Here is a 14,876-nt window from a genome sequence, read left to right on the forward strand (position 1 = left end):
TCCAGGCCTGTTTCTTTGCTCTAATGGCTTTGTCTACTGTACTATTCCACCACCATGTAAGTCTAGGTCTGGAAGGGACTTTGCACCATCCGCAGACTTGGTCTGTGGCACTCAGCAAGCTGTCCCATAGGAATTTCCAGCTACCTTCTATGTCCGATGTCTGTAGCTCCTCCTCCTTCTCATCAAATTTCTTTTGAGGATGTCCCTAAATCTCTGACCATGTGAACGGTTCTTTAGCTTCCAAATCCTTCTTTTTGGGATTGGTCTGCTTCTTGGTATCCTTCTGGCCTCAAGCCTAAAGTCACTAATGACTAGCCTATACCTGGGGGGTACATTCTTCACCCAGGAGGGTTTTTGTATTTAAGAGCAACCCTGTGTCCTGCTGTCTGGTGAAAATGAAATCAATCTGGCTCGGAGAGTCACCTGATTGATAGGTTATCAGGTAGATGTCTAATTTCCTGAAATTAGTGTTGCAGATTAAAAGGTTACATGCATCACAGAACTCCAGTAGCTTAGTTCCCTCGTCGTTTCGGGAACCAATACCATGGCCCCTGTGTCCACCAGTGAAGATACCGGATTGCCGCACAACATGCCCATTAAAATCTTCAGCCACAAAGATGAGGTCATTGCTACTTGTCTTTGAGGTAGCCTGTAAAAGGGTATCATAAAAATGGTCCTTCTGATCATTTGGTAGGCCCATTTGTGGGGTGTAGGCAGAGATAATTGTAGCTGTGCTGTTCTGCAGGACTAGCCTAAGCTTAAGCACTCTACCATATACCCTGACAACCTCTATGATATTATCTACCCATTTCTCCACAAGGAGTATGCCTACACCCCCCACTCCATCCGTGTTACATTGCCAGAAGATTTTGACCTATGTGCCTTGACTGTGAGGACCCTAGCTGAAGCTCCTCTCCATTTTACCTCTTGTATGCAGCATACATCGACACATCTCCTTTCAAGCATCTCTACAATCTCACTAGACCTACCTTTCAGTGTGCCTACATTGACAGTACCAACTCTGAAAACTGGGAAAGAAATGTGGGGTGAGGCTTGTGGAGGAGAGATGTTATTCAGTGACTGAAAAGAGGGAGGTTATCGTGTTGTTTTTTTAGGCATGTTTCATCTGTTCTCACTTCTAACCTGACATCATTCAAACATTAAAGTGTGTTAGGATTAAGATTGTAGCTCCTTCTAGAGGTAGGATTAGGTGTTTTAGGTGTTAGCGGCATTGTGAGTATAAGCATTATGGTTGTCATAAGGGGTGGGTGGGTGATTTCAGACAGAGAGCGGAAGCAAGTTCATCCATTGTGAGTATAAGCATTATGGTCATTGTAAGAGGAAGGGATTTCAGACAGAGAGAGGAAACAAGTTCATCCATACATACACACAAGCACGCACGCACAGACACAGGCGAACAAGCACACATGTACAGCCCATTAGCTGTCTCCTTCAATTGATATGTGCATAGAAAATTACTGGAATATTTCTAGACGGGACGAAACGAAGAATAGTCGGTTAAGTAGGTGGGCAGTGAATATATATATATATATATATATATATATATATATATATATATATATATATATAGCAGCTAAACCCGGTCTGTTTCGATGATGTGGCTGTGATCGTTTTTGGTTAGGATAATCTATAACAGCGTTTCTCAACCTTATCATTTCGGTTTCGATTGGAGCCTCTAGCTGTATGAAGATTTCACCCCCCCCCCCTGTCAGAAAATGGCTTCAGGAGTTGTGAAGAAAGAATTTGTACGTAGTCTGTTTCTGAGAGCTATTCTATTGGACATCTGTCTAATCATTAAAATATTTATTTAAATATGAACATAGAAAGAAATTATACATTAATCCCAATTTTTATAGGCAGTTGTATCCGTAAAAATATTATTTGCAGAGAGCAGAAATTGAAAGATAAGATATATGAAATGGATGTGCATATGTGTGTGTATGTGAGAGAGAGAAAGAGAGATAGAGTGAGTGAGTGAAGTTGTGTGTCATTGACTTACGTTGGCTGGCACGGCAAGTATGAAGCTTTTGAGGTGGCAGATGACTGGGGTAATTTGGAAGTTGTGAAGAAATGCCGTCTTTTCAGTGGAGTGCTTCTTTGTAGGCAACGTTTCTCGTTTTCCCTTCTGATGCACAAATGTATTGACTTTGTGGCCTGCCAACACGGTAGCATCTAACATAAAGTTGACCGTGGGAGAACACTTGCTCTGTGAGATTGAAACCAACCATTTGCAATGATTAGCCTTATAATTCTGCGTATTATGTAGTTTGAATGAGAAACTGTAAGGTGTGTGAGCAACTGGTTGTGTTAATGGCAGAAGGGGAATTGCATTAGAAAAAGTTTTAATCAATGTTCTCGGTAAGTATGGTGGCTAGGAAAAAATAGAAGAGGCATTAAGAAGTTGACATTAAGAATTGCTTAAACAGAAAATGAAACTGTAAGAATTAATGGGGAAATTGTATGTAAGAATTGATAGCAGACGTATCCAATTTAAGAAAAGTGAAGATAAAAGCTAAGTGAAGAAGTATGGAATAAGTAGAGAAAATGGGGTGGGGGGAGGGCGGAAATTTTTCCGAAATATCTTCACAGGAAACAGCTTCAGGTGTTGTGAAGAAAGAATATGTAGGTAGTCTGTTTCTGAGAACTTGTCAATGGGCCATCTGGTGTATGATGGAATTTGACACTGCTGCTCTCAGCTGTGCCTCATGTCTAGCCATTGGTTCATCTGGTATTGTGGACAGGAGCGTGTCCAGTTTCTTTTTTGAAGACTTCCACATCTATATCGTGCAAGTTTCTCAATTGTTTTGGCAGAGCATTGACGAGCTGCAGTCCTCTGAACCCTAGGCCATTGCAGTACCTGTTTCTTATGTTAGATGCATTGGATGGTACCTTTGGTAGTATGCAGTGGCATCCAGTACAAGCATTCATATAACACTTGATACCAAAATTGGGTACTAGCCCTTCCAGTATTCTCCATATGTAAATTATCACATATCTCTCACATCTGCGCTCTGGGGAGAATTGTAGCTTTTTCAGCCTCATCTGTTGGACTGTAGCAATTTTTTAGTGTAGTGACGCTGGATCGCTTCAAACTCTGCTGTTAGTTTGACAATGTGTGGTAATCACAGCCGAGAGCAGTAGTCTAGGCAACTGAGGACAAAGGTCTTCCATAGAGTCAACACGACTTCCTGATCTCTTGTTCTGAATGTCCTTAGTATCCATCTCACCAGTTGTCTGCACTTTGCTATCAACTTGGTAATGTGCATGTGAAATGATGCATCATTACACATACTGATGCCCAGGTCTCTCACTGTCTGTGACTCTGGGATTGCAGTACCTCCAGGTCTGGTAAATGCCAGTTGTGGAGCATTTGTGATCTTATAGCACAGTGCTTGAAATGTTTCAGTATTAAATTGCATATTGTTTAGCTCTGTCCACTTGTATATTGCATTTAGGTCGTCCTGCAGGTTTACAACATCATTAGAATACTTTATTGCCTGTAATAATTTTGTATCATCGGTGTAGCGAGTGACAGTGGCTGTCTGAGTGACTGTCGGTATGTCTAAGAGGGCTACGACAAACAGTAATGGCCCTAAAACAGTTCTCTGAGGGACACCACTCGAACTTTGTGCTTCCCTGGCTGCAACTGTCTGACTTCTATTGTTTAGGAAGTCATGCAGTCACTCTCCTAGTTTACTAGCTATACCAAGGTTTCACAACTTGTGACATATCATGCCATGATCAACTTTGTTGAAGGCCTTTGCAAAATTAAGATATATCACATCAACATTTGAATGGTCAAGCAGCTGCTAACCCAGTCATAATGCCATAAGAGCTGTGTGATGCAGCTTCTGCCTGGATGGAAGCTGAATATCGTTCAGCAAGTCATTTTCTTCTAAGAATGTAATCAGTTTCTTTCTGACAATTCGCTCCTTGACTTTGCTGATATGTGAAGTCAGAGAGATGGGTCTGTAGTTTTTGGCCTCTGCTCTGCTTCCACCTTTATGGATAGGGCATATGATACCTTCTTTTAGCTTTTTGGGAAGTTTACCACCTTCAAGGAAACTCTGGAAGAGTATACAAAGCGGTCCCACTTATTCTTGTTTACATGATTTTAAGAGAATAACTGTGAAACCATCAGGGCCAGTTGCTGAGTTTAGCGTTATCATGCATGCCAGGAAGACAATGCTGTTCAACAAAGATTCAACATGGGTCAAGTAAACTGACCCTAAGTGATTTTTTGATGTGACCATAGGAGCCTATGACAGTGTGGGCATCTACAACCTTATTGGACTGTACATTCTGGACCATCTTGGGAAGAGGTTCCCTTTGATCTCTACAGCGACGATGTCCTAGTCTTTTCTAGAGGAGCCAACGGGTACACACTAGATAGACTTAGAAAGGACCTAATTAGCACCCTAGGATCAATGGGACTCAAGACCACCAGTGAGACTAATCTCACTACAGTAGATTTCCTACATGTTACTTTAGATCTGACTCTGGTACATACAGGCCCCCATCACAAGCCAAACGAGAAGCTGTCTTATATTAACACATCCTCCTGCCACCCCACTATAGTATTCAAGAACCTAGTGAAGGGTGTAAATGAGAGAATCTCGAATCTATCCTCTAGCCAAGACATCTTTGATGCCGCTGCCCCCTACTACAACAAGGCACTTGCATTGAGTGGGTTTAAGGACCACATCTTCTACATGCCCAGCCTTAGTACCTGGAAAATGAAGTACTGCAGAAACATCGTTTGGTTTGCCCCATCCTTCTCACTTGATGTCAAGACTTGTGTGGAAAGGATTTTCCTCGGGTTAATAGATAAGCATTTCACACCCACACATATAGATACAGGTATTTAACAGGCACAACCTAAGAGTCTCCTTCAGTTGTGCACCTAACATAAAAAGCATTTTAACAAGCACCCACAAAAGAAGGGAGGGAGCAGCTTGCTCTGACAGCGTATACAATAACTGTCTAGCAGGAGGCCAAAGGAGTCATCTATGAAGCTAGTGACATCTAGACCTGCTATCTGCAATTTATTTACTGCCTCAACATTTTGCTCATACCTTTTTTTGCGCTTTAGTCTGTTCTCTATTATTTATCTGTTTCTCTCCATGAAATTCAATTGAACTCAGTTTTTGTCTTAAATTCATACTTATTCATTTTCTAAGCTTAGCCATCTTTCCTTGTACAAAGGCTCCCTAAATTCATGCTACTTATCTATTCTATTTACCTAGGTTTCATTGCTCTTTTAAAAATTACGATTTATGCATTGTTGTCTCTCAAATATTTAGAATCTACGATTAAGAAGTCTATCTCCTGGCTGGTGGCACTTACCCATTTTCCTTTACTTTATTCAAAAATTCTTATCGCTCCTTTTAAAATTACAATTTAAGCGTTGATGTCTAATGCCCAAGAATTCCAGCATGATGTGTTGCTTGACTGGTCCCCCCCCTCTCTCTCTCTTTATATATATATCTTTCTCTCGCCATGCCTCTGTCTATCTCTCTCTCTCTACTCCTCTCTATCGTGGTTTCCTTAAGGATTCAGGTTCCGGGTATATAAATAAGAAATCCCTTCTAAATTGTCTCAATGTCATCTCCGCTGGCATACTACGACGAAGTCTCCAAGATTATGCTGCAGATAAGATAGAGAGATTTTTATTTATTTACTGCCTCAACATTTTTCTCATACCTTTTTTGCACTTTAGTCTGTTCTCTATTATTTATCTGTTTCCATGAAATTCAATTGAACTCAGTTTTTGTCTTAAATTCATACTTATTCATTTTCTAAGCTTAGCCATCTTTCCTTGTACAAAGGCTTCCTAAATTCATGCTACTTATCTATTCTATTTACCTAGGTTTCATTGCTCTTTTAAAAATTACGATTTATGCATTGTTGTCTCTCAAATATTTAGAATCTACGATTAAGAAGTCTATCTCCTGGCTGGTGGTACACCCGCCCTCCCACCCACCCCACTGGAAGTTCATTCCTCTGTCATCCTCGGCTGTCTCCCGGAACCCATCTAGTGGCCTCGGTCATCCCCTCCCCTACCTTTGGGTAGCGCATAAAGTTTGAGTAATGTTTGCAGGTTGTAGGTACTGTTTTGCTTAAGAATTCTGCCAATCGCAAGCTTTCTTTTCAGGTACACGACACTGCTTTTCCCCTTCCCAAGTTACAGGCCCACACCCCCAACACCCATACTGTTAGGATTGGCACTCTCAACGTCGGCACGCTGAAAGGTAGATCTGGTGAGATTGTTGAGATGCTTGAATGGAGACGCGTAGATATGTGCTGCATCCAGGAAGTAAGATGGAGAGGAGGTTCTGCGAGGTTCCTCACAGGCAAAGAACACAGGTACAAGATTTTCTGGGCAGGGAACACTGACGGGGTCGGGGGCGTAGGAATACTTCTAGTGGAGAAATGGGTGGATAAGGTAATCGAGGTAGTTAGAGTAAGTGACAGAGTACTTAAGATTAGACTAGTGCTTCATCATAGATTAGCTACTGTCATCTCAGCCTATGCACCTCAACCGGGGCTACCAGATGGTCTGAAAGACCAATTCTATGACACCCTCTTGCAAACTACCTCGTCGACGAGTGACAGGGACCTTCTCTTTGTGGCTGGAGACTTCAATGGTCATGTCGGACGTCGTGCTGGAGGCTTCCATGGCATACATGGAGGCTATGGCTTCGGTTCCCGCAATGAGGAGGGAACCAGACTGCTGGAGTTCTGTGATGCAACCGATCTTATGGTCTGAAATACCAACTTCAGGAAACCTGCCAGTCACCTAGTCACCTACCGCTCCAGCAGACACTCTAGCCAAATCGACTACATCCTCGCCAGAAATAGGGAAAGAGGGCGGTTTATAAATGCCAAAACCTACCCTGGCGAAGAATGTACCCCACAACATAGATTAGTAGTTAGCGACTTCGGGATCAAGGCAAAATGGGTGCCCAGAATTAGACCGGCTTGTAGGAGAAGGGTGTGGAAGCTTAAAGACCCTGCAAATGGACAGAGATTTAGAGACAAGTTACTTGAAGCATTTGACGAAATAGAAGGGGATATAGCATCATACAACGTGGAAGACAATTGGAGATTTCTGCAGGACAACCTGTTGAAAGCCACCGACCAGATCTGTGGCTGGTGTAAGGTCCCCTCTCGACCCAGAGTAACGTGGTGGTGGAACAAGGAGGTAGACAGGGCTATTAGACAAAAGAAACAGGCTTGGAAGGACTGGAAGAACGGTGGTAGCAGGGAATTGTACCAATGTGCCAGAAGGGAGGCTAGGCAACAGGTTTATTTAGCCAGAGGGGAAGCAGATAAGAAAAGATTTGCCAATGTTCTGCGCCGTGAGGACCAAAGACTCGAGGTATTCCGTGTTGCAAGACAGTGTAGGAGAGAGAATAGTGATGTCGTAGGAGAGAAATGTGTTCGCATGGATGATGGTACGCTTGCACTAAATGAGGCTGCAAAGAAAGAGGTCTGGAGATGCCACTAGATAGATGCCACTAGATAGATTGCTTAATAAAGAGAATGAATGGGAGAAAGAGAGGCTGCCGTATGTCGACCCAATAGAGGGACCAGCTATCCGAGTTGATAGTACCAGGGTAGATAAAGCAATTAAGAGTATGAAGACAGGGAAAGCCCCCGGCCCATCAGGAATCACTGCAGAGATGCTCAAAATATCTGGCAGTGTTGGCTACAGCCTAGTCACCCGTATTACGAACCAGGTGTTACACGAAGGAGTCATACCCAATGACTGGTGTAGCAGCACCATAGTCAACTGCTACAAAGGTAAAGGTGACACTTTAGATACAAATAATTACAGAGGCATCAAGCTGTTAGATCAGGTTATGAAAGTTACGGAGAGGGTCATAGCCCAACTAATTAGGGAGCGAATCAATTTAGATGAGATGCAGTTTGGGTTCGTGCCAGGTAAAAGCACTAATGATGCCATATTTCTAGTAAGACAGCTGCAGGAGAAATACCTAGCCAAGGATAAACCTCTGTACCTGGCTTTCATTGACAGGGTCCCCCGATCCCTTATCTGGTGGTCAATGAGGAAACTTGGGATAGAAGAATGGTTAGTGAGAGCTGTGCGAGCCATGTACAGAGATGCTGCCAGTAAGGTGAGGGTTGGAAATGAGTACAGCAATGAATTCCGGGTAGAGGTAGGGGTCCACCAAGGTTCCGTCCTCAGCCCCCTCCTATTTATCATAGTCCTCCAGGCAATCACAGAGGAGTTCAAGACAGGTTGCCCCTGGGAGATCCTCTATGCTGATGACCTCGCACTAATTGCGGAGTCACTATCAGAACTAGAGGAGATGTTTCAGGTGTGGAAGCAAGGTCTAGAATTGAAAGGCCTTAGAGTCAACCTAGCTAAAACCAAAATCCTAATAAGTAGGAAGGTAGATAAAACACAAACCCCTTCAGGTAGATGGCTCTGCTCAGTATGTAGAAAAGGAGTAGGTAGTAACTCTATAAGATGTACCCGGTGCAAGCTATGGACACATAAGAGGTGCAGCAATATCAAAGGCAGGTTAACTAGGAAGTTAGTTTTTGTATGTGGTAGATGTTCAGGTGCAATAAAGACTGTAAACAAACAGGAAACAACTTCTATCTCATTCCAGGGTGAAAAACTAGAAGTAGTCGATAGCTTCCGCTATCTGGGTGACCAAGTTAGTAGTGGGGGTGGGTGCGCTGAAAGTGTAGCTGCTAGAATAAGAATAGCTTGGGCAAAGTTTAGAGAGCTCTTACCTCTGCTGGCGACAAAGGGACTCTCACTCAGAGTAAAAGGCAGACTGTATGACGCATGTGTATGAACAGTCATGCTACATGGCAGTGAAACATGGGCTGTAACTGCTGAGGACATGCGTAAGCTCGCAAGGAATGAAGCCAGTATGCTCCGTTGGATGTGTAATGTCAATGTGAATACCCGTCAGAGTGTAAGTATCTTGAGAGAAAAGCTGAACATTACAAGCATCAGTTGTGGTGTGCAAGAGAGACAATTGCGCTGCTATGGACATGTGGTGAGAATGGATGAGGATAGCTGCGTGAAAAAGTGCCACACCCTAACAGTTGAGGGAACCCGTGGAAGAGGTAGGCCCAGGAAGACCTGGGCTGAGGTGGTGAGGCAAGACCTTCGTACATTGGGCCTCACCGAGGCGATGACTACTGACCGAGACCTTTGGAAATGTGCTGTGCGTGAGAAGACCTGGCAAGCCAAGTGAGATCGTTGCCAGTGCCCCTGGACTGGCTCTTGTGCGGGTGGCACATAAGATGCACCATTTTGAGCGTGGCCGTTGCCAGTACCGCCTGACTGGCCTTCGTAGGATTTTCGAGCGAGATCGTTGCCAGTGTCCCTGGACTGGCTCTTGTGCGGGTGGCACATAAAAGACACCATTTCGAGCGTGGCCGTTGCCAGTATCGCCTGACTGGCCTTCGTACGGGTGACACGTAAAAGCACCTACTACACTCTCTGAGTGGTTGGCGTTAGGAAGGGCATCCAGCTGTAGAAACTGCCAAATTTAGATTGGAGCCTGGTGTTGCCATCCGGTTTCACCAGTCCTCAGTCAAATCATCCAACCCATGCTAGCATGGAAAGCGGACATTAAACGATGATGATGATGATGATGATGATGTACCATCCAACAACAATAATTAGTGCCGGAGGTGATGGCATTAGCAGATTAACCAGCTCTAACACCAGTACAATCATCACAGCCAGAGATGATGACTAGTCAAGACACAGAGCAGATAACCAGTACCACAACTGCAAACGATGACCAAACAATTATCATTGATGCTGATGGAGTGATTGGCCCCACACCCACACTAACACCGGCAGCATCAACACCAACCATATGACCAGAAACATCCAGCTGTAGAAACTTTGCCAGATCAGATTGGAGCCTGGTGCAGCCTTCTGGCTCGCCAGTCCTCAGTCAAACCGTCCAACCCATGCCAGCATGGAAAGCAGACGTTAAACGACAACGATGATGATGATAAATATACACACACACACACACACACACACATATATATATCTCTGAGTGGTTGGCGTTAGGAAGGGCATCCAGCTGTAGAAACCCTGCCAAATTTAGATTGGAGCCTGGTGTTGCCATCCGGTTTCACCAGTCCTCAGTCAAGTCGTCCAACCCATGCTAGCATGGAAAGCGGACGTTAAACGATGATGATGATGATGATGATGATATATCACTTTAACATCAACTTTTCAATGTTTGCAGGTGTCAGATGGAATTTGTTGAGGCTGATTTTTTATGGGCAGATACATTCCCTTTCCACTGAGCCTCACCTGTTTCCAAATAAGGTAACAGTTCCTCATATTTTCATAAAAAACACTATTTTATAACAGTGAAGCTTATTAACAACTTTGTTTGCATTACATTCCTGAAATTCTGGCCTTCCTCCCGTGAGTAAGTCATAACAAACAAAAAAGTCATTTACAAATAATTGAAACTTTTACTAAACCTGGGTCCCCGACAAGGAGTAGGTGGATCTCTCCTCGAACTGCCGTCCCAATATCGTCTTTACGCTATTAAAAAAGTGAAAAGAATAGATGCAGCTTATTAGACAAAGTGAACAAGGTTTCAACTCATTAACAAACAAAAACATTTTTAAATCAATTTTTTTTTTATTCCATGATGGAACAGGTACAACAAGACTTTATTAAGGCAGTATTCCAAGGCTAGATGCCCTTCCTATTATCAACCTTAACTCCTGCTTTTCAAGTCAAGTATCTCTTCATTCTAATGGCCTCAATGTGTCCAAAACCTCAAAGCTACAGCTGTAAACGATACATCACTGTTGGCTGAATTGTCATATGAAGACATGTAGAAATCTTCACACACACACACACACAATGGGTTTCTGTACAGTGTCTACCTACCAGTTTCACTCAGTCAATCCAAGGATCTTGTTGAAGACAACTTTGCTCAAGACACCAAGCAGTAAGCTGACGCCACATGGCTCTAAAGCGAACTTTATTACAACCTAGCTAGGCATGCATCTTCTATAATACAAATTCCATTATTCTCCAGTTCTTTAACTCCATCCAGCTAATTGATTGTGGCCATGCTGGAGCTCAGTATCACACCACTTATCTTTCAAACATTGTGTGACAGTTCTAAATGAGTGTCACTATCGTACAAGCTTTCTAATCTTCCAATCATTTTCAGTCTTCTATGAAAACATGTCTAACCATGGGGTAATACCTTGCTTGGAAACAGGTGACATGACAGGAAGAGCATCTGGCCATAGAAAATCTGCCTCAGTAAATTTTGTCTGATCCATACAAGCATGGAAAAGTGGACATTAAAACAATGATGATGGTGAAAGCCAGCTCTGTAAAATTGGTGCTATAAGAACACTGTTACTATACAACAAGAATGGAAGTTTGCTTACCTTCACACCACCAATTAAGACCAGAATTACAGCTAACTTCACCACATACAAGCCATACACTTGAGGACAAAAGCTTGTTAGGATATGGTTACGGCCAGTCAGAGGATAATCCTGAAACTCATTCCAAAAAGACCAAAATTCGTCTTTCTACAATAAAAATGAGACAAAAGATATATTTTCCATTAAGCTTAGAAGCAATGCATGTTAGCAGCATTTACAACTTGAGACAAATAGAACAAACCATGCCAAATCCTTATAAGATTCTGTGGATGGAGTTAGTACAGACTAGCTTGTACCAGCAGAGAGATATAAATGGACAGTAATGAAGTCAAATCAAGTAATGATATTTTCAAAGTATTTAAAACCATGATGTCATAAGAGAAAAATGTGTCTGCATGGATGATGGTGCCCTTGCGTTTAAGGATTCTGCAAAGAAAGAGACCTGGAGATGCTATTATGAAAGCCTGCTGAATGTGGAGAATGAATGGGAGGAGCCTGCCAAAGGTTGACCCAATTGAGGGACCAGCTACCCAAATCAACAATACCCTGGTAGATAAAGCAATTAAGGATATGAAGACAGGGAAAGCACCTGGTCCAACAGGAATCACCACTGAGATACTTAAAATATTGGGCAATGTGGGTTATGGTCTTGTCACCTGCATTGTAAATCAGGGAGTTCATGAAGGAGTCATACCCAATGACTGGTGTAGCAGTACCATAGTCAACTGCTACAAAGGTAAAGGTGATGCTTTAGATAGAAATAACTACAGGGGTATCAAATTATTGGACCAGGTGATGAAAGTTACAAAGAGAGTCATAGCTCAACTAATTAGGGAGAGAGTTAGACTAGATGAGATGCAGTTTGGTTTCGTGCCAGGCATAAGCACCACTGATGCTATATTTCTAGTAAGGCAACTGCAGGAGAAATACATAGCCAAAGATAAACCTCAATACTTGGTTTTTGTTGACTTAGAGAAAGTCTTTGACAGGGTCCCCCAATCCCTTATCTGGTGGTCAATGAGGAAACTGGGGATAGACTAGTGGTTGGTAAGAGCTGTACAAGCAATGTACAGGGATGCTGCCAGTAGGGTGAGGGTTGACAACAAGTATAGTGAGAAATTCTGGGTAGAAGTAGGGGTTTATCAAGGATCAGTCCTCAGACCCCTCTTATTCACCATAGTCCTCCAAGCAATAACAGAGGAATTCAAGACAGGCTGCCCTTGCGAGCTCCTTTATGCTGATGACTTCACTCTAATAGCCGAGTCACTGCCAGAACTAGAGACAAAGTTTAGGGTGTGGAAGCAAGTGTTAGAATCGAAGGGCCTTAGGGTTAACTTAGCAAAAACCAAAGTCTCAGTAAGTAGGAAGGCTGACAAATCACAAAACCTTTCAGGTAGATGGCCATGCTCGATCTGTAGAAAAGGTGTGGGTAGAAACTCCATACGATGTACCCAGTGTAAGCTATGGATACATAAAATGTGTAGCAATATCAAAGGAAGGTTAACTGGGAAGATAGTTTTTGTGTGTGGCAGATGCAGAGGGGCAATAAACACTGAAGATGTACAGAAAACAGATTCCATCACATGCCAAGGGGAAAAACTAGAAGTAGTTGATAGCTTCTACTTCCTAGGCGATCAAGTCTGTAGTGGGGGTGGTTAATTCTGAGAGTGTAGCAACTAGAATGAGAATGGCCTGGGCAAAGTACAGGGAGCTCCTACCTCTTCTGGCAACTACCTTACCTCGTCCAGCCTAATGACCCTCCATGTTTGTTTTCGTTTAGGTTGTTGTATGTCTCCACTGTCTTGTTTTTGTTACCAACTTTGAACCTCTGCAAATCCCAAATTTTACTTTGGATCGTGGGAGCAACTGTTTTACGAAGCCTCATATTGTATTACATATTGTATTATATAGGTAATACGGACAGACATACACACATACACAAAAGACTGAAGCACATAACCATATACACACACACACACTTCACACATACACACACAAGGACACATATGGAGACACATACAGTCACAAAAACCCATACACATAGATACATTCAAATATGTACACACAAGGAGACAGAGATACACACACACACAAGCATGAACACATGAATATGCAGAATACATACAAATGTATACGCATACATATATATATACATACACACACACATACATATATGTATACACATGCACAGTAACGCACACACATGTGCACAAACAGACAAACAAAAAGAATGCAGCTCTAATAACAGACAGAGTCAATGACTATTGGAGAGGTTACAAAAAGCAATGGAAATTTTAGAAAAAATAAACAAGTAAATGAGTGGAAATCAAACTTGTGAGTGTGTTAATTAATAGGATATTAAAACAGAATGACTCTCCCCAGATACAATAAAATATGCTTCAACACACGAATTCACATAAAGAATCTTGCAAACCAAATACAAAAACGAAATAACAAGTTTTGGCTAAGCTAGCAAGACGCTGAAAGACACTGTGTTCTGCTGTCTAAAAATCAAAATAGCTACCTGACAGCTCCACTTCATTAAAGCATCTCCTCCAGACTATACACGAAATTTGTTAATTTGGCTGTCAAGCAGCTAGGGCTCACAGAACATCAAGCAAGAAAACTAAAACACACGATATTACAAAACATCAAAAAGAAAATATACACAGAAATCAACCAGTACCAGATATGAAAGAGGGTGCTACTGCATGAACTGAAAAACACCACTACGCCACATGAAAGCGACAGATTCATGACACGTATCCAACAAGAATACTGCTGAGTAAACCATGCCTGCAACAAACACTTTCACAACAAACCTAAGTGGATAAAACAGCAACAACAAAAACGATCTCAGAATGGTAAGAATCAACACAGATACCCAAACAATATTGACGGGATTGACATGTTGGAATGTGAACTACCAGAAGACTCCAGCACCAGCATACTGAAAAATAATACCACCAACAACGACAATTACACCCCTGGAATATGTGGTGCAGTACAGCTAGATACGGATAAAATACATGCCTTAGAGTTATCACCGAAATTCACTACATATAAGAAGGTCAGAAAAATTGATTGTCTATCTGAGATTGGAGGTTAGGACAATACAACCACAACACAAACACAGGAAGCCAAAACAACAACAAGAATAGCAATGTTAATGACAACAACAATAGTGACAATAACAACGATAACCACAACATCCCCACACAAACAATTATAACAACAACATAAACATACAAAACCAAAACAACAACAATAACAATGATGATAACAACGACAGTAGCAGCAATATCCGCAACACCCAACACACAGACAACTATACCAACAACAACGTCATCCACACCACCACCACCACCACCCACAACAGCAATGAACACAACACAAGCATTACCACCACCACCACGGGC

The 14,876-nt window shown here is 42.4% G+C and overlaps 1 protein-coding gene across 1 annotated transcript in view; it reads right to left on the bottom strand.

Annotated features, from left to right (window-relative positions):
• Positions 1-14,876, bottom strand: part of LOC106872262 (DNA helicase MCM9) — an 89,397-nt gene that overhangs the window by 30,645 nt on the left and 43,876 nt on the right. Inside the window, exons 9-10 of the mRNA XM_089340719.1 lie at positions 11,458-11,604; positions 10,525-10,588 (exon numbers count right to left, since the gene is read on the bottom strand). Of these exons, the coding sequence (XP_089196845.1) occupies positions 10,525-10,588; positions 11,458-11,604 (211 nt within the window). The remainder of the gene's footprint in view (positions 1-10,524; positions 10,589-11,457; positions 11,605-14,876) is intronic.

The sequence above is a fragment of the Octopus bimaculoides genome, chromosome 23 (genome assembly GCF_046866305.1).
Source record: "Octopus bimaculoides isolate indiv1 chromosome 23, ASM4686630v1, whole genome shotgun sequence".
Taxonomy (NCBI): domain Eukaryota; kingdom Metazoa; phylum Mollusca; class Cephalopoda; order Octopoda; family Octopodidae; genus Octopus; species Octopus bimaculoides.